Genomic DNA, 20,540 nt, shown 5'->3' with positions numbered 1-20,540 from the left:
GTCCCTTGTGCCTGTAATTAAATACTCAATATTTAATTTAGTTACTAGAACTCACGACTTCAACAAGATAATAACGAACGTACCTTGAGTGAGAACGCCTATGAGCGTCGACTTGCCCGCCTCGTTCGCCCCCATCACCGCGACCCGCAGCTCGACGCTCTGCTGCGTGTCCGCCAGCTGCGAACCGAGTACGTACTGTAGCGTAGACAGGTTTAGACAGAGATAGAATTATCAAATCTTTTGACCCTTATCGTGTAACCAGTTTTGGTTTTGTTGAAACTTGACAGTTGGTGCGTTCATTGTGTTTTATGTTCAATTTTCGCTTATATTTATGTTAGAAAACGATTCTAATCCAGTGTAAAGGCCGAGAAACAATCCTTATATCATATCGATGGTTATACAATGGTGCAGTGTCGTATTATTTCATGTTAAAGCGACAGATAATATAGTTTCTCAGTGATGTTTATTTATGCCACAGCATGACGGAACCTTATATCGCATTTAAATCCTAAAGATAATATGATTTTCCAGTTTTTATTATTCATAACCTATAATTATTTATCATGTAAGTGCTGAAAGCATCGGCTAAAAAAAGTCCCGATATTCGATAAAAAATATCGACTCGTCGACAATGAAACAAATAAATACAGCGTCCATTAATAAACTAAAGTGCTTCGTTATATGTATATATGTTATTTTAATTTATTCGTTATCCTATTTATAGTTTTCTAACGACAACATGATTTAACATTCTTCATTAATTTATAATATTATTAGATTCCGAGTCAAGAGGGTAACATAGAAATATATGTGGCAACCATTCTTTATGAGGAGAACGCTAATCCAGTACCATATAAAGATGCCGAAGTACTATTGATAACTGAAACAAAAACAAACAATGCAACGGTTTTCGGGTGTAGGAGGAAAACAAAAAAATATAATAATAAAAAAATGTATAATAAACATTAAAAAGTAAAATTTAATAACCCTATTTAGTTTTAATTAAGTCCCGAAAATCTCCCAAAACAGGGAACGCGGGTACTATGGCAACGTTATAAGCACACATCGACAAACCATCTCCGTCTCGATCGCGGCCTCGCGGCCCCTCGGTGTACCAGTTCCAGGCGTGCCCACCTTGCGGATGTACACCTCGGAGACGGCGCGCGCGGGCGCCACGCGGCGGGCCCGCGCACCCACTAGCGCGGCGCCGAGCGCGCGCGCCATGTCCCGCAGCGCGCGCAGCGAAGCCCGCAGCGCGCCCGCCCGCAGCCCGCGCAGCGCGCCGCAGTCGCGCACGCCCACCACGTACACCGCCGCGCCGCCGCCCGAGCGCAGCCACCACTTCAGCTGCGGGGGGGGGGGCACGTGTTGAGGTGTCGGGGTGACAATACGATATATTTTTACTGGTGAGTCAGATATTCTACCGCAGACCAGCGGTACTCGGTATTGTTGTGTTCCGGTTTGAAGGGTGAGTGAGCCAGTGTAAATACAGGCACGGGGGACATAGCATCTTAGTTCCTGAGGTTGGTGGCGCATTGATGATGTGAGCGATGATTAACATTTCTTACAATGCCAATGTCTATGGACGTCGATGACCACTTCCCATCGGGTGGCCCATATGCTCGTCCGCCTTCCTATTCTATAAAAAAAAAAATATCTCGCTGAATGTCAACCGCCTATCAAAATTCATTTTAATTAAACGATTCGCTAACTAACAGCTTCACACGTGTGTATCCGGGGCATTATTATGCTTTTGACATGCCGCTTAACGTTGTACGTCACTCGAAACGGCGCCACCTATCGGCCCCGAGTGGAACTACGAGCATCGCATCGATATATTTCACGAGCACAACCTCAATAAAATTGTCACTAACGCCCATAGACATAGGCATTGTAAGAAATGTTAACCATCGCTTACATCGCAAATGCGCCACCAACCTTGGGAACTGAGACGTTATCTATCCGTGCAGTGACGGAGAAAGAATACATTATCCGTGCAGTGACGGAGAAAGAATACATTTCACTGCCCCTCTCTTTCCCATGGATGTCGTAAGAGGCGACTAAGGGATATCTGAGCGACCATCTGCTCATCTGGTGGTAGGATGCTAACATCCGCCTGGCTTGTTACCACCGTACGCATGGTGAAAAACTCGTGAAGTGGCTTGCAGCCGCGTTTCGAGGTCAGCCAGCGTACAGCCAGTGCCCGAGCGAGTATTGCCGCGATGGGTGTTGGTCCAGTGGAGACGGCTGTTGAACCAATGCCGGGGGAAACTGTAATGACCTGCCGGACAGGGAGACCCGAAGAAACGGCTGTTCCGCTGGCCGCCCGTGGCATAGTACAGGGGCCCGAGCGTGCCTAACCAGCTCGCGAGGCTGCCCCACCAGGCCACGCATAATCTCGGGGTGGACCGTCGTGCCGGTTGGTGACCAGAAGGTGGGGTCCCGGCGGCCACTTCCGGGGGGGGTTCGGAGGCCCTTCCGTCCGGCGGATCAGTATATTTTCCTTTTTGGCAAACATTTGGGAAAACACGCCTCCATACTTTGCCCATCCCTATCGTGGCAATACGTCGCTCGCTTCACGTCTCTTTTCCTAATTTTTCCAAATGGTAGCGCAAATAAGAAATAACGGTCGTTCAGCGGTGCACCTCCCCACCATACCCACGCTGTTTGAGGTCGAGTTCTCTAACATCCGAGGACTCCACGCTAACCTCAACGCTGTCCACCACCATCTCGAGACAGCACGGCCAGCAATGTTGTTTCTCACGGAGACGCAAATACTCCGCCCTGCCGACACCAGCTACCTTAACTATCCCGGCTACATGCTTGAAGAATCTTTTAAAGCGAAAGCCGGAGTATGCTTGTTCGTCAGGGCGGATGTTTGTTGTCACCGATTGCGCTGCTTGAAGGACCCCTCCTTCTCCATATTGGTGGTACGTGTGGACCTGGTTCGTCAGAGTCGAGTCTACGTGTGCCTCTACAGATCCCACAATGGTGACTTGGAGACAAGCCGATTATTCGACCATCTTAGTCGGGTGGCAGATGCTGTGCAAGAGCAGTTTCCTAACGCGGATTGGTGTTTTTGGGGGATTTTAATGCTCACCATGAATCATGGTTGAAATCCCTCAAAACTGACCATGCTGGAAGAACTGCTCATGCTTTTGCTCTCACACACAACTTGACCCAACTGGTTGATCAGCCCACCAGGATCCCAGACATTGATGGGCAAGCGCCTTCTCTACTGGATCTTCTGCTGACTTCTCACCCGGTGGAATATCAGGTTGTGGTTCAAGCTCCACTTGGTTCTTCGGATCACGGCCTTATATCTACCAAAGTGCCACAGGCCAAGCTGCCGCCATCAGCGGTATGCAAACGTCGCGTTTGGCACTATAAGTCGGCAGATTGGGATGGTATGCACGATTACTATGCGTCAGTCCCTTGGAAGGAACGTTGCTTCAGTGGGAATGACCCGACAGCTAGTGCCGCTGCTGTTGCTGATGAGATCATGTTAGGAATGGAATACTACATTCCTAGCTCAGATCTCATCAATAGGGGTACGCGTAACCGTTGGTTCACGCGTGAATGTGCCGACGCTGTATCATCTAAGCAGGCGGCATATCGCGCGTGGATCAACGGCTGCATTAGCGGGGCATCTAACATTGACTCATTGAAAGCAAACTACAATAAAAATTCCAAGTCCTGTAGGAAGGCATACACGAGAGCGGATGCACAGCGCATTGTACAGATTGGTCATGACCTTATTTCGCATCCTAGGGGCTCCCGTAGCTTCTGGCGTCTGACCAAGTCTGTGCAAAACAATTTCTGCCAACCTTCGCTGCCACCGCTCAGAAATCCGGACGGATCGCTAGCTCACAGTCCGCAGGAGAAAGCCGACCTCCTGGCTAAACTCTTTGCCGACAACTCTGTGATCGATGATTGTAGTGTGCAGCCACCAACAATACCTTCATGTGGCCACACGATGCCTGACATCAAAATCAGGCAACGTGATGTGCGTGCGGAGCTGCAATCACTCGATATACGTAAAGCTAGCGGTCCCGATGGAATACCAGCCATTGTGCTGAAGAAGTGCGCGGCGGAGCTGTCTCCTGTGTTAACGCGCCTGTTCCAACTTTCTCTCTCTTCGGGATGTGTGCCGGAGGCTTGGAGAAGAGCTAATGTGCAAGCGGTTCCCAAAAAAGGGGATCGGTCTGACCCGGCAAATTATCGGCCAATAGCTATCACCTCAGTACTTTGTAAGGTGATGGAACGGATTCTAAACAACCAACTGATCCATTACCTAGAAGATCACTGTCTAATTAATGATCGTCAGTACGGGTTTCGACCAAAACGGTCCACAGGTGATCTTCTAGCGTACGTAACGCACCTCTGGGGTGAAGCTATCGACAAGCATGGAGAATCGTTGGCTGTCAGCCTCGATATCTCCAAGGCTTTCGACAGGGTCTGGCACAGAAATCTTCTCTCCAAGCTACCGGCATATGGTCTGCCTGCTCAGCTATGTACCTGGATTGCCAGCTTCCTACACAAGCGTAGCCTTCGTGTTTTAGTAGATGGTTGCGCTTCACAATTCTATGTAGTGAATGCTGGCGTCCCCCAGGGATCTGTGCTATCTCCCACACTCTTTCTTTTGCATATCAATGATATGCTCTCTCTTGGGAACATACATTGCTATGCAGATGATAGTACAGTGCATGGTGGATACCACGGACGCGCAGTGGCTGGGCGGGCGGAAACTGAGGAGAGGCGGGAGAATCTTGTTATTGAACTCGATAGGACATTAGAGCTCATCGCCAAATGGGGTTCTGATAATCTTGTTGAGTTTAATGCCAAGAAAACACAGGTGTGCGCTCTCACAGCGAAAAAGTCACCATTTTACCTTCATCCCTCCCTCTGTGGTACATCGCTGATGATACAAAGCAAGATCGCCATGCTGGGGATGGACGTTCGCTGCGACCTTAGTCCAAGGGCATATAATTACATCGAGGCTATTATAAAAACAGCTTCACGAAAACTCGGAGTTCTGAACAAGGTGCGGCGTTTTTTCACGCCACAACAACTGTGCCTGTTATACAAAACACAGGTACGGTCTTGCGTTGAATATTGCTCGTACCTTTGGGATGGCTCCGCTAAGTACCTACTGGAGGCCTTGGACCGGTTGCAGCGACGTGCAGTACGCATTATTGGCGACGTAAAGGTCACAAACACCCTTGAACCTTTACAATTGCGTCGCGAGATAGCAGCACTGAGAGCTTTCTATCGTCTGTATCACGGGGAGTGCTCTGAGGAATTATTCTCTCTAATTCCTGCTTCCCCCTTCCTTCTTAAGTCCACGCGAGCTGGTTCTCGATGTCACTGCCTAACTGTGACATCAATTCCATCGCGCACAAAGAAATTTGGCAACTCCTTTCTTTGTCGCACTACCAAAAAATGGAATTCCTTACCAGCTCACGTGTTCCCCTCCTCTTACAACCCGGGTTCCTTCAAACGAGGCGTGAAGAGGCATCTTGCGGGCCGGCAAGGCGGGGACGGCTAGTACAGAACATTCTTCCCGACTGTACTGGCCGTCGTCGCGTTTGGACTCTACTACCACTTACCATCAGGTGGAGTAGAGTCATTTGCCATCCCGGGGCATATATATAAAAAAAAAAAAAAAAAAAAAAAAAAAAAAAAAAAAAAAAAAAAAAAAAAAAAAAAAAATGCCCGGAGAGAATTTCTTTAAAAAAATGTTCCTCCTAAAAAATGTCTGATCTGAAAATATCCTATTTGATTTCATCTGACATAGCCCTATTTAGGGGGAAAACCCCCAAGTTGGCAACACTGTATAAAAAAAATGCGGACCATCCATATAAACTTTCATATATTTAACACTAGCGGACAAATTTTTAATAAACCATCATATGTGATCGAGCACATTTTCACTCATAATTCAGTCACTTAATTAATCAGTGTCAGAGTTTTTATTACGTATATAACATACATGCAAAACGTCTATGCTTATGTATAAATAATATTGCAATATATAAAGGCTTATAGAAAATATAATATGGAACTAATGGCTTCTTATGTATGTACACACATACATCCAATTTCTAGTTAATATTAAATAATTATATGACTAGATTTATGGAATAACGTACATACACAATGGATATTACATCTTGGTTCCCAATGTTGGTGGCACATTGACAATATAAATGATGGTTAATATTTCTTAAAACGCCAATGACGCGGTGGAGAATTACCACCAAAATTACATTAGCCTTCCTATTCGAAATTAAAAAAGAGAAACAGAAATCGCAACAGTAAAAGATTATAAGTCTTTATAGAAAATATGTACATTCAAAAACATTAAATTCTTAGTTATACCATGTTTGCCTATCTACCCTTCCGTGACGCCACGGTGACAGGACTATGATAATCTTATCGTATGTTAAATTGTTACAATAATAACTTATTTAGAAGTTAGTTGACTTAAAATTTCAAATAAACTGAGATTTAAATAAAATATTCTTCTTTAAAATCAAAATAGAACGATGTACGTGTTAATATTGTATTTAATACACCTTTTACAATTAGTTGAAATGTATATTTAGTATATTCCAATCGTAGGAGTAAATATAAACTAACTTTATATTTCCATATCCCGTGATATTCGCTAACAGCTCAGCTAGTTAAGCTTCTCAGCTTGTTAATTTTCCTTTGTCTACTCTTGTGGCTTTAATACACTAGTTATTTTCTATTTAAATGAAATAACATATTTATATGCATACATATATAACGTAACTGTTTTTAAAATGATAATCACGCCCCAAGGAACAAATCTTTAGGTTTGTATTTTTTTTTTTGTTAATGGTAGCTCTTACAATGCCGATGTTACTTTTGCATTAAGCCGCGCTGATATGTAAGACTCCAATAACAATTGATTATAAATTTAAAACAATAATGTTGTACGGTAAAATAATTTTTGTATTTATTTAAAAAAAAAACATGCTTGGCATTTTAAAAACACAAACGTCATGACGCCATTTTGAATTACAATTTTGGCGCCATTAATATAATAACTACCTCAAGAGGTAAACCAAAATTAGTTTTCATATTGTTAGTATTTAAACTTTGTACATTAAATGATATATCCAGTTCCTGTTTATAAATTGCAATTTTACGTTAATGATACATATTTATATAACATTACGATATCTAACTATCAATGATCGGATTATTTAATGCCGATTTTACTTTAGACGATATGACATTGACTTTTTATGATTTGTATTAATTAATATTTTTATAGCTATCTGTGGCATCGATATTAATTAAACTACAATAATATTAAACATAATTTAATAAAAGCAATTAATGGTTGAATAAGATCTTTTTTAAACAAAGATAATTAGTATCATTTACGTTTTTGGTCTAAGAAAACGTGTCGCGTTAAAAGTTATTTTTTAAATAAAAAAACATATTCAAACCTTTACTAACCTGATTATTATATTACACATAACAAATTTAAAAAAATTGCAGCATAAAATAATGTTAATTATATATAAATTAAAAAATAAACATCCAGGTATTTAGGTATAAGTTGTAATAACTCGGTCATATTTTTTTGAGAACTTCAGGCATTATAAGCACGAACTATTCCCGTCAATCATATTCTGATCAGTTATAAATATAAATGAAATTTCGTCTATTACCTAACTTATGCAATACTAAATTTGAATATGTACCAAAACAAAATTATATATTACTATTTTGGTAAATTTTTACAAAATTCAAGCGATTCATCACTGCTCGAAAATTATATTTTATTCTTATTAGGCGCCATTTTGAATATATAAGGAATGGCCTGTGTTTAAGACTCTGCGGCAACATGAATGGAAAAAAATACCGCTAAACTAAATAACAATAATTATTAAAAGAATAGCAGACCTAACATCAGAAATAGCATTTGAGTGATAACCATCCTCAAGAATATTAAAAAATGCTCTGTTATGTCATATTCTGTTATTTTGAAAAGACCCCATTTTCAAATTCGTATTGTGTTATTTAAATTTATTAAAATATTAAATATTTTTAAACATAATCATGACACCATTTTGAAATTTCAAATATTGTTGTATACATATCTTTTGTCGAAGTATTTAAATTTTGTACGTTAAATCTAAATGATTTTTCTAGTTCCTGTAAGCTGATATAACTTGCTATTTTAAGTTAAATGTACGTATTTATGTAACGGCAAACGTAAGACATTTTTAAGTGACGCCATTTTGAAATTCAGAAATATTTATGGGAACAAAATTAATTAAATAATTTGCTGTTTCGTTTTTCATCTGTAAAAACAATTGTAAGTAAATATTTTAATTTATAATTTTTATGAACTAAAAATACCTAAAAAGAAATCCTACTAAAAAAATGTATATTTATAAGTGTATTTTTTACATTTACTCTATATTTATCATCAAATTTGTATTTTATATATATATTCCACTAAGATTCATTTTAACTTTTATCTTCTTCTTAACGACTTTAAAATTTTCTTACATATCTTATTGTTTATACAATAATAGTCCTTATTGCATAAATTTTAAGTACGTATTTTATTAGATCTCTGCCTCAAAGTATCAATTAATCCGAATTAATTTAATTTGATAAAGTAATGGTAAGCGATGAAATGATGGTGTTAAATAATTAATTGTGTATTATCTGTGGCAGTTCGCTTAGATTATTAATTTGAAACGTGTGTTTTTTTAATTTTTTAATTTTGTCAGAGTAAACGGCCTGTTTTAATAAAAGTTAGCTTCGTGTCATCGATTTATGAAAATTTTAGGGTGTTATTAGACTAAATTAATCTTTTTATTTAATTATGCTTTGAATAAAACGTGTGATTGTGACTTAAAAAATAAAACAATGTTTTTTACTGACTTAGAAAAATGTTATATATTAGCAAAGATTAAAAAAAATTTTAAATCAGTCATTCAATATTTAAAAAAAAAAAAAATATTTTTTAGCACATCATTAGACTATAATAAAAATAATTAAAGTATGTTGGATTTTTTTATTTAAAATCTTTATAATTTAAGCTACACTTTGTAAAAAATAAATTGGCAATTATTGTGTCAACCCGCGTTCATTAGAAAGTTTCACGACAATGCGCGCTTGCTGAGTTGGTGATAATTAATCAAGTAGACTTATAAGTACATTCGAATTATTTCACAAAGGTTTAAAGCTACTAGTTGTGGATATATGCAGATTCTACCAAGAAGAACTGAACCGAAGAAAGAAACTCAATAGTAAATCTTGTAGCGTTAATCGAATTTGTCTGAAGAAGAATTGCTAGATGCGATCACTAGCGTATATGAGGTAGCTAGTTTGAAAAGACTTAAGCGTCGAGCTGAAGTAGAGGGAGGTTGGACAGACAGTGAAGCAGTCAGGCTTGGATTTAAAGGGCCGTCTTTGCCTGCCTACATACACATTTATAGCATGCAAGTGAAAGTTGAGCCCTATATGTTTCCAGTGACGCAATGCTCTAGATGCTGGCGGTTCGGGCATACTATTAAGATGTGTCCTACGAAAACAGTATTTTGTCCAAAGTGTGGTGGGAAACATGATAACTGCCCAACGACAGTGTATAAGTGCAATAACTGCTCTAAAGACCACATGGCGTTAGATCGAAGCTGCCCGGAATATCGTAGGGAAAAAAAGATACGGGAAATAATGGCCGAGTTTAATGTCTCATACCGAAAAGCTATTACAATGTACGTTCCGCCGCAACTTAATGCAAAGGAGGCTACGCTCCCAGCGAACCAAAGTTATCCTGATCCTCGTGCCCCAACGCCGGCACCTACAAATCATCAATCCCCGGCGAAATCTACCACGGAAGCCCTGACGTATGCACAAGTTGCATCAACTCGTGCGAGGAAGACAGAAATTACTAATAAAGTAAAGAATAGAAACACAAGTGACGCTAAAAAGAAGAACAAAGAAAAGGAAAAAAAACAAGTACTGGAAGCAAACAGCGATGAAGAAAATATGATGGTTACAGACTCCGAGGAAAGTGTGTCTTATTATTCGAAAAGGGAAAAGAGTAGGCAAAAGGGAAAGAGACTATCAAGAGATATACCGTTTACTTGTCTAGTTAAAGAATTTATTAATATTTTTTGTAACAGCAATATTTCAATAAATGATAAAATAGAAAAGTTAGCAAAATTGTGTCGAGTGGATTATCTCTTGGATATTACAAAACATCTCAAGTTTGCCTTTTTTTCAAGGATTAATATTTAATTATGAACAGTATTAATATTAATATATTGCAATGCACAAAGCTTAAAACCAAAAATACTTGAGTTGGAACAATTACTGTGTCAGGAAAAAATACATTTTGCTTCATTGTGTGAAACGTGGCTTAGTTCAGTAAATACATTCAAACTTACAAACTATAATATTTACAGGTTGGACCGGGATGACTCTTATGGGGGTGTCGCTATAGTGGCTCATAGATCCTTTAAAACTGAGCCTCTGTCAATTCAAAGTGGAAATACAGCCATTGAGATTATTTCTGTTAGGGTATTGAACTGTGAAAGATTAGAAAACATAATTTCAGTGTACTGCCCCCCGAGTGCTTGTACAACAAACGCAGATTGGGATTTTATATTCTCAATTTCTCATAGAAGGACTATAATACTCGGTGACTTCAATGGACACCACCCAAACTGGTCCAATAAAACTGACGTCAGAGGAATGCAAATATTTGACGCACTAATGGACCATGATTTTGTTACGCTTAATGATGGTAGCCATACGCGCATAAAACTTGCAAATGGTGTATTACAAAAGTCGAGTCCTGACATCTCTATAGTTTCGTCGGATATTGCATTGGGGTTCTCCTGGAATGTTACCAATGAATGTCTAGGCAGCGACCACCTCATCATAAAATTATCAACATCTTCTAACTATAACCCTATATTTAACAAAAAACGGAATTACAAATTAGCAGATTGGGAAAAATATAGGAAATCGATAGAAAATGACCTAGTACAAATAAGTTTGCCAGTTGAACCCCAAAAAGCTTACGATGTTTTTGTTAACATAATTAATAAAGCAGCAAATTTATGCATTCCATATACTAAGGTATGTGTCAACCCTAGTCCTAAATTTGTCACAAAAACCTACTGGAAACCGGAACTTTCTAAAGCCGTAGCGGAAAGGAGACTGGCATTATCAGAGTTTCGGAAAAACCCAACACCTATTAAATTAGAAGAACTGAAAGCCAAAATATCTGACGTTCAAAGGCTCATTAGAAAAGCAAAGAATAAGGAATGGTGGGACTTTTGCTCTTCAATAAATGAGGAAACTTCTGTTAATCAAATGTGGATGCGAATGAGATGGATAAAAGGACACAAATTTGCTAAGCGAATGGTGGCCAAACTGTAGCCGAAACGATGTTAAATAACCTTACACCCGATTTTGTTACTCCATGCCACCCTCGCTGTACATCTCGAAACTTAAAATTAGAATCCATCATTTCGACACATGAATTAGAAAAATGTTTAAAATCTAAGGACACGGCACCAGGTTTAGACGATGTCTCATATTCAATGATTTTTAATTTACCTACTATAGGAAAGACTACGTTACTAAAAATTTATAATATGTTCCTCAATAGTAATATAGTTCCTAATCAATGGCGATACATTTGCATACTTCTCATTCCTAAGCCTGGCCGGGACTGTACCCAAGTATCATCTCTTAGGCCAATATCCCTGATGTCATGTATATGCAAAATTTTTCATGCTATCTTAAAGAATAGAATCGAATGGTATCTTGAAAAAAATCATATATTTTCCGAACCAACAAAAGGGTTTAGAAAAACCCGCTCTTGCTTAGATAATCTAACAGACTTCGTATCTAGTGTACAAATTGGATTTAGTAAAAATCTAATGACAGTGGGGTGTTTTATAGACGTAGAAAATGCTTATAACAATGTTGATGTTACATATCTTATTTGTAAATTAGATCAATTAGGTGTAGGCAGTATGCTTTGTAATTATTTGTGGGATTTTTTACATAAACGATGTCTGATTATTGAAGGCCAAGACTTTAAAATTGTAAGATGTACGGGAGTAGGCCTTGCACAGGGAGATCCTATATCTCCATTACTATTTAATGTTGCAACAATTGATATATGTGATACTATTAATTCGATGGATTATATTAGTTTTTCGCAATATGCCGATGACTTTGTAATATTTACTTCTTCTGATAATTTAGTTGACATTCAAAGCCGATTACAAACTGCTTTTGATTGTATAGCCAAAAAATTCCATGATATTAATTTAGAAATTTCATCAACAAAAAGCAAAATATGTATTTTTTCAAGAGGGCACAAATTGCACAATATTACTATTACTCTAAATGATGTAGTTTTGGAAGTCGTGGATAATGTTAAGTACCTGGGGATGTGGCTGGATCGCGGTCTTAGATGGACTAAACATATTAAAGAGATTGTGTCTAGGGTGTCTAAGTTTTTAAATATATTTAAGGTGTTAACAGGATCAGGTTGGGGAGTCCATCCAAAACATATTCGTAAGCTGTATATAACGTTACTTAGAAGTAGATTAGATTATGGTTCATTTTTGTATGACAACTGTTGTAAAACCAATTTATCGAAATTGGACAAAATTCAAAATCAAGCAATGCGAAACATTGGAGGGTTTATAAGGACCACTCCCATACATGTGATGGAGAGTGAACTTTGTTTACCTCCTTTGTATTTAAGAAGATTATATTTGGCAGGAAAATTGTGGCTTAAAAACAGATCACTCTATAATAATACTTCTTTTTCATTAATTAATCAATTAACAAATCTGACACATGACAGATTCTGGACTAACAAGAAAAAACCTCTACTTACACAAATTTCCGAGATGTACAAATCTCAACCATGCAACTCTTTCTCAAGTTTAGGCATGTTTTCATTAGATCAATGGGTAACTAGTATTGATATTTCAAGCATTCTAAAAACAAATATCGAAGGATTTACCGGTTCTAAGCGAGAGTATCATCAAATTAGTTTGCGAAATACTTGTATAAAATACATAAATTCGAATTACTCCAACTGTCAAAAAATATTTACAGATGGTTCGAAAGACAAATATGGAATAGGAGCTGCATTTTTGGATTTCAATTTGAACATTTATTCTAAATTCCAAATTAAAATAGAGGTATCTATAATGGAAGCTGAGCTTGTGGCTATTTTAGAGGCTTTAGGCTATATTGAGTGTACAAGCTACAGTAAAGTAGTTATCTTGTCAGACTCCAAAAGCGCGCTTCAACACCTAGCTCGGTGTACCTCGATCTGTCGAGGGTTACCTGTAGCTTACGCGATTCTAAAGCTTCTATCTAAGTTACAATCAGATGACAAAGTAATTTTCTTTCAATGGATACCATCTCACGTAGGCATAGAAGGGAATGAACAAGTAGATGTACTAGCCAAAGAAGCTATATCTGACGGTGTTGAAGTCCTCTTTACACCTTCATTTGAAAGTTACTTGCCAAATCTAAAAGTGCATTGCTATGATTTATGGAAAGAGTACTTTGACGAAAGAGCTAAGGAGAAAGGTATATGGTACCGTACGATCCAGCCTCATCCATGCAGATATCCTTGGATTGAGAATAGTAACATGAATTTTAATGAAACGAAATTAATTCTGCGGCTTCGGTCTGGGCACATCCCATGCAATAAGTTTGCATTTCTGATGCGGAAATCAACTTCTCCAAACTGCTCAACTTGTAATGTACCTGATGATCTTTTGCACGTATTGATGGAATGTGCTCAGAACGAATCTCTTAGAACTAGACTTAATTTGGATATAAAGTCTGTTGGACAATGCAATGTCATTCTGTCAGATCCGACGTCAAATCTCGCAAAAATGTTGTCCAAATTAAGTCTTAGATCTGTGATTAATTAAGGTATTTTTAAGTTTAATATATTATATTTTGTACCCTCCTAAGAATTCTCAACCAGGGCGGCATGTTCGCTTATGCGAAAAAGCCCTTTTTTTTTTTTAGAATTAAAAAAAAAAAAAAACATAGCCTCATATCATCTCACACGGAATTGCAAGCGGAGCATAGCAAACTATCCGAGGAAAATTCCGCTTTAAAAGCTCATGTATCATCGTTACAAGAAGGTGTAGATGATCTTATTTATCAAAACTCAAAACATCAGCAATGGGCGCGGCAACAGAATATAGAAATTATAGGCGTTCCAGAACTAAAAAATGAGTGCGTGAGAGATATTGTAATTAATATTAGTAGACATGCAGGTGTTCAACTAGAGTGTAATGATATTGAATTTGCAAATAGAGTGCAACCTAAAAGAAGTATCAATGGCAGACCAAAAGTAATAGTCGCTAAACTTAAAAACAGACTTATTAAAGACAGTATTCTCTCCGGCCTAAAGAAAACGCGTGGTATCACGACGAAAGAAATAAACATTGCTGGCAACCCAAATAAAATTTTCGTGAAAGATCATCTTACACTACAAAACAAGATGTTACTTCAGAAATGTAAATCACTTGCATCCGAAAAAGCGTACAAATTTGTGTGGACAAAAAACTGTCTAATTTTTGTTCGAAAAAACGAAAAATCACAGGCCATCGCAATAAACTCAGAAAAGGACCTTATAAAAATGATTTAATAACTAAAAAATTGTATGTATTATTAGATTTTTTTTTAATTTTTACACTTTTCCGCAATACTTTTTCTTATATTTTTGCTTTTTAGTTGTAATAAAAAAATTTACACTTAAAGGCGACGCACACACACTTTCCATCACTCATACAAACACTCTCAGACATACTGCTTTAATATTGGTTATGTTGACTTTTGACCGTCTTAGATCACTTAGCTTTACAATTATTTTGTTCCATTTTAATGAGTGTCTTAGTAATGCTTTAATTTCTACCCAACCATCATGAAACCATCGATAAACTGTTACTACCAGAACGTCCGCGGTCTTCGCACTAAATTGGATGACTTACATAAGAATATTCTTAGCCATGACTTTGACTTAATCTTTATTACTGAAACCTGGCTTAATGATAGTTTCTTAGCCGATGAAATATGTGATAATAGATATGATGTTTTTAGGTGTGATCGTAATAAGTATACTTCAGTTAAAGGCATTGGTGGCGGTGTATTAATATGTGCTAAAAATGTTTTTCAAGCCGAAGCTAGAAATGAATTTGTTGGGGAGGGAATTGAAATTATTTGGATATCAGTTAAAGCACGAGTTTTCGCTAATACTCAGTGTCACGCAATTCATTTTGGTGTAACGTACATACCGGGTGACTCTCTGCATTCTCATCGCTTCACACTGGCTCTAGATTCATTGTCTAATGTTATACGATCCCACCCTAATGATTATGTATTCTTTTTGGGTGATTTCAATATCCCCAACCTCGATTGGACACATCGAGGACCCTTGTGTTTAAAAAAGGGTACAACACAAAGTCAAGCTGCTGTAGCTAATTTTATGAACACTATTGAGTTCCTTGGACTTAGACAAGTCAATGAGCATTGCAATTGTTCCAATAATATTTTAGACCTTATTATTACCAATACCTCACCAAAAGTGTCAGTTTCGTGCGATCCTTTATTAGTCGAAGATAAGTATCACCCAGCACTAGAAATAGATTGTTCTGATATATTCATATCGCAACATCGCCTTTTAAAAAATATAAAATACAAATTTCATAAAGCTGATTATATTAAAATTAGAGAATACCTGTCTAGTGTTAATTGGAATGCATTGTTCATTGATAAGTCGTGTGAGGAGTCACTTCATAGTTTTTATGAAATACTGTATGAAACAAGGAATTCCTTCGTGCCAAAGTCTCTTTCGGGTGGAAAGTATAGCTATCCAGTCTGGTACTCTAAAGCGTTGATTTCTATAACTAAAGAAAAATATACTGCACATCGCAAATGGAAAATACATAGTAACCCTCTCGATTATGATGAATTTAAATTGCTTCGCGACAGACAAAAGCGTATTCAAGCTGAATGCTACGACTCCTACATTTTTGGAATACAAGCAGGCATTAAAAACTCACCTAAACTTCTTCACGAACATATTTCTTCCAAACGTAATAATCAAAGTTCGTATCCAAGTTCCTTACGCTGTGGTAATCAAATTTACAATAACGAAAAAGAAATATGTTCTGGTTTTAGTGACTTTTTCAAAAATGTCTTTATTAAACATGCGCCTAGCTACGACAACTTATTACACGAAATACCTTCAGTGACGGACGATACTTACCACTCTTTCACTGTTACTGAAGAGGAAGTTTTAAAATTATTAACATCTCTCGATACTCAAAAAGGCTCTGGTAGTGACAACATACCTTCAATTTTTTTTAAATCTTGCGCTATTGAATTATCTTTGCCTTTAACTCTAATATTTAATAAGTCGTTGAAGGAAGGCGTGTTTCCCGCTAAATGGAAGGAGGCACTTATAGTTCCTATTCATAAGAAAGGCCCCAAGATAGAGATAGAAAATTATCGACCTATATCTATTTTGAATATTTCAAGTAAAATATTAGAAAAGCTAGTATATCACAAACTATACCCTTTCCTCGCGAGAGCCATTTCGTATAATTAGCATGGTTTTATGAAAAATCGGTCTACAGTATCTAATTTGTCAATTTTCATTAGTGATATTCACAATAATATGGACTCAGGTGCTCAAACTGACGTGGTCTACACTGACTTCGAAAAAGCGTTCGATCGTGTAGACCATGTCATCATTCTACATAAATTACACGGCTTAGGAATTCGTGGTGATCTCTTTCGTTGGTTTAAATCTTATATATCTAACAGAAGACAAGCTGTAAGAATTGGTGGCTCTTGTTCTGGTGTCCCTCAGGGGTCACACTTAGGGCCTCTTCTCTATAATACTTATTTGTTTGATATTGGTGCTTGCTTTAAATATTCAAACTTTTTAATGTTCGCCGATGACAAAAAAGTATATAGAAAAATTAACAAAATAGAAGATTGTTTATTACTTCAGAGTGATTTGGATAGATTATGTAATTATTATACAATGAATAGGATCTCCATTAACGTAAATAAATGTTCGCAAATTACTTTTACTCGAAAAATAAATACACATACTTATGGTTACACAATGAATGGCGTTCCTGTAAAGAAAACCAACCTGGTTCGTGATTTAGGCGTTCTCCTAGACTCGAAACTACTATTTAATCATCACATAGATTATATAACTAATAAGGCCTATAAACTACTAGGTTTTATAAATAGAACATGCAAACCTTTTCGCGACATTAATTGTCTAAAAATAGCCTATTTCTCTTATGTGAGAAGCATATTAGAGTATGCTAGTTGTGTTTGGAATCCTCAATATTTTAAATATATCGAAGGAGTTGAGGCCATACACAAGAATATTATAAAAATATCTGAACTTTAAAACTTACAGTAACACAAACTACAGGGATGCTTGTAATCTTTATCGCATATCCAGCTTGACAGATCGACGTGAAACTTTAGATATGATATTTCTACATGATTTGGTCTCTGGTAAGCTAGACTCGCCTGAGTTGCGCTCGCGCGTTCTTCTTAATGTACCTAAAAAGCGAACTCGTTATGCATATTCGAATCTGTTACACGTCCCTTTATCCAATTCGCGTTACGCTGCAAACTCTATATTGCCGCGCGTTTTCACACTATATAATAAAAAATACTCGCACATCGACATCTTTCATCGGTCGATTAAATCATTTAAAAAAGACATTCTCACGGCTCAAAATTCTACTTAACCATTCGAACTCATACAAAATTTACATACACCTAAACACATACATACAAACACTTAAACACATAAATACAACCTTCCCTACTACCTACCTACCTACTTATACACACACAAAACAACAGTGCAGTTAGCACTACGACACCCATCCACAACATAGTCTGTGTCGCCTAATTTATATTCATTCTTTTTTTTATTTTATTTATTTTGTATTTTTTTTTATAGATATTTTGTTACTTACATTTTTTTTTTTACCAAAACTGTGTGTTGCTACTTCTGTTTACTGATATTAAGTTTGCATAACTCAATGGAAATCAGTAATTGGCTCTATTTTTTGTATTTTTTTATTTTTAATGCTTGTATTTTGTATTATATGGTGTTGTTTTCCTTAAATAAATAAATAAATAAATAGTCAAACTAGAAACTTCCACCGGTTAAAAGTAACACCCAGCCCTGTGTCGAACCAGTGAAAGAAACTCAGACTATTAGTCTATAAAGTAAATAGTAGTCTTTTTGTAACAAGCAACAAATATATTTTTATCAAGGCAGAATGTTTTGTACACAACTAGCATAGATACTGGTAAAAAAAAATCTAATTTAGAAATAAATTCGAATGAAGTCTCTGGATCATTTCTTCTTCTTCTTCGAGTGCCACTCCGACTAGCGAAGGTTGGCAGTCAGCTTGAAATACTCCTTCTTGTTCTTCGCGAGGCGAAAGAGTTCGACAGCACTCGCGATTCCCGTCCATTCACGGATGTTGCACAGCCAAGACTTTTTTCTGCGCCCAACAGCTCTCCTTCCGGCAACTTTTCCCATCATAATCAGTTGCATAAGTTCATATCTTTCATGCCTAAGCACGTGTCCAAGATATGCAACTTTTCTCTTCTTGACAGTCTCCAAAAGTTGCCGTTTTTGGTTGACGCGTCGCAGAACTTCCACGTTCGAGACCTTTTGAGTCCAACTAATGGCCAACATACGTCTATAAGCCCACATCTCGAAAGCTTCTATACGTTTTTTGAGATCTTCTTTAATTGTCCACGCCTCGCATCCGTAAAGAAGTATAGGCCAGATGTAACAATGTAGGAGTCGTATGCGCACAGGGATCTTAAGTCTGCGATTGCAGAGTACTTTTTTCAACGTGCAGAAGGCACTTCGAGCTATTTCGATGCGAGTCTTTACCTCCTGTTCACAGCTCCAGGTGTCATTAAGCCATGTCCCCAGATATTTGTACTTGCGCACCCTCTCAATTTTTTGGCCTGCTACAATGATAGCAATGTCATCGAAGCTATGTTTAGATAACACCATGATCTTCGTTTTTGATAGGTTCATCCTCAGACCAGCGTTTTCACTGCACTCATTAACACAGCTCATAATTAATTGCAGCTCTTCAGGAGATGATGCTATTAGGACTGTATCGTCAGCGTATCTGATGTTGTTAATATACCGGCCATTTATTTTGACTCCACTTTCTTGGCCTTCAATTGCTTCTGCTATTATTTGTTCCGAGTACAAATTAAATAGCGTGGGTGATAATATACAGCCCTGTCGGACTCCTCTCTTTATTCCTACCTCATCAGTCTCCTCATTGTCAACTCGTACAGTAGCCTTCTGGTTCCAATACAGATTCTGGATAATACGTACATCTTTGTCATCTAAGCCGATATCATGTAATATTGCAATTAGACGGACATGCAGTACTCTGTCAAAGGCTTTTTCGTAATCGATGAAACAAAGGAAAACGTCTTGTTGCATGTCTCTGCATTTTTGTACGAGAACCTGCATTGCGAAAAGAGCCTCTCTCGTGCCCACTCCTATTCGAAAACCAAACTGACTATCTGCGAGATGTTCGTCGCGTTTAGCTCTTATTCGCTCGTGGATGATATTCAGAAATAGTTTCAATACTTGGCTCATAAGGCTAATCGTTCGAAACTCTTCGCACCTTCTTGCGTTGGTCTTCTTAGGAAGCGTAATAAAAGTTGAGGTTAGCCAGTCTTTGGGTAAGTGGCCAGAGTCGTATACCAAGTTAAAGAATTTAACCAGGAAGTTAATATTTTCGTCTTCAATAAGTTTGAGTACCTCTATGGGAACATTATCCGGTCCGGTTGATTTTCCCGTTTTAGCTTTTTTAAGAGCGTTTGTGACTTCATTTTTCAGGATAGGATATCCCTCATTTGGATCACAATTTACCGCTATGCTTCGGAAAGCGTCGGTATATTGATGAAATGTATTGTTCCCATAGGTGTTTTTTTCCTGATATATCTAATATGGGAATATTATTTTCATCCGTAAGTTGGTGAGACGTCTTTTTGTGTCCTACCAAAGATTTTATTTCCTTATGCAGGTTAAATGCATCATGTTTAGCATAAAGGTCCTCCACAAAATCACACTTGCACTGATACCAAGCATCTGTAGCATAACGAACTTCACGCAGAATTTTCTTATCAATCTCAGTATACTTACTATTGTCGGAATTCTTTTAGATTCTCCTTTCTTCGATAAGATCATATATTTTTTCTGTCATCCAACTCTGCTTAGGAATCCAATCTCTTTTCAAGTGTGTCTTATTGATGTTTAATATTTTGTTCTTCATTGAACACCACTCTTCCTCCACCGTACGCATTATCCCAGGTTTCTCATCTGCTGCCCACTCGTTTATTTCTTTCGCCACTTTATCTTGGATGTTAAGTTCTTTAAGTTTCCT

At 37.6% G+C, this 20,540-nt stretch overlaps 1 protein-coding gene across 1 annotated transcript in view; it reads right to left on the bottom strand.

The window, feature by feature from the left end:
- LOC126778703 (GTP-binding protein 2-like) overlaps window positions 1-20,540 on the bottom strand; it is a 459,746-nt gene that overhangs the window by 194,567 nt on the left and 244,639 nt on the right. Inside the window, exons 6-7 of the mRNA XM_050502321.1 lie at window positions 1,135-1,347; window positions 84-177 (exon numbers count right to left, since the gene is read on the bottom strand). Of these exons, the coding sequence (XP_050358278.1) occupies window positions 84-177; window positions 1,135-1,347 (307 nt within the window). The remainder of the gene's footprint in view (window positions 1-83; window positions 178-1,134; window positions 1,348-20,540) is intronic.

Source organism: Nymphalis io, chromosome 27 (genome assembly GCF_905147045.1).
Source record: "Nymphalis io chromosome 27, ilAglIoxx1.1, whole genome shotgun sequence".
In the NCBI taxonomy this organism is placed as follows: domain Eukaryota; kingdom Metazoa; phylum Arthropoda; class Insecta; order Lepidoptera; family Nymphalidae; genus Nymphalis; species Nymphalis io.
The sequence above is the reverse complement of the archived record's forward strand: the minus strand, read 5'-3'. Positions and strand labels throughout refer to the sequence as shown.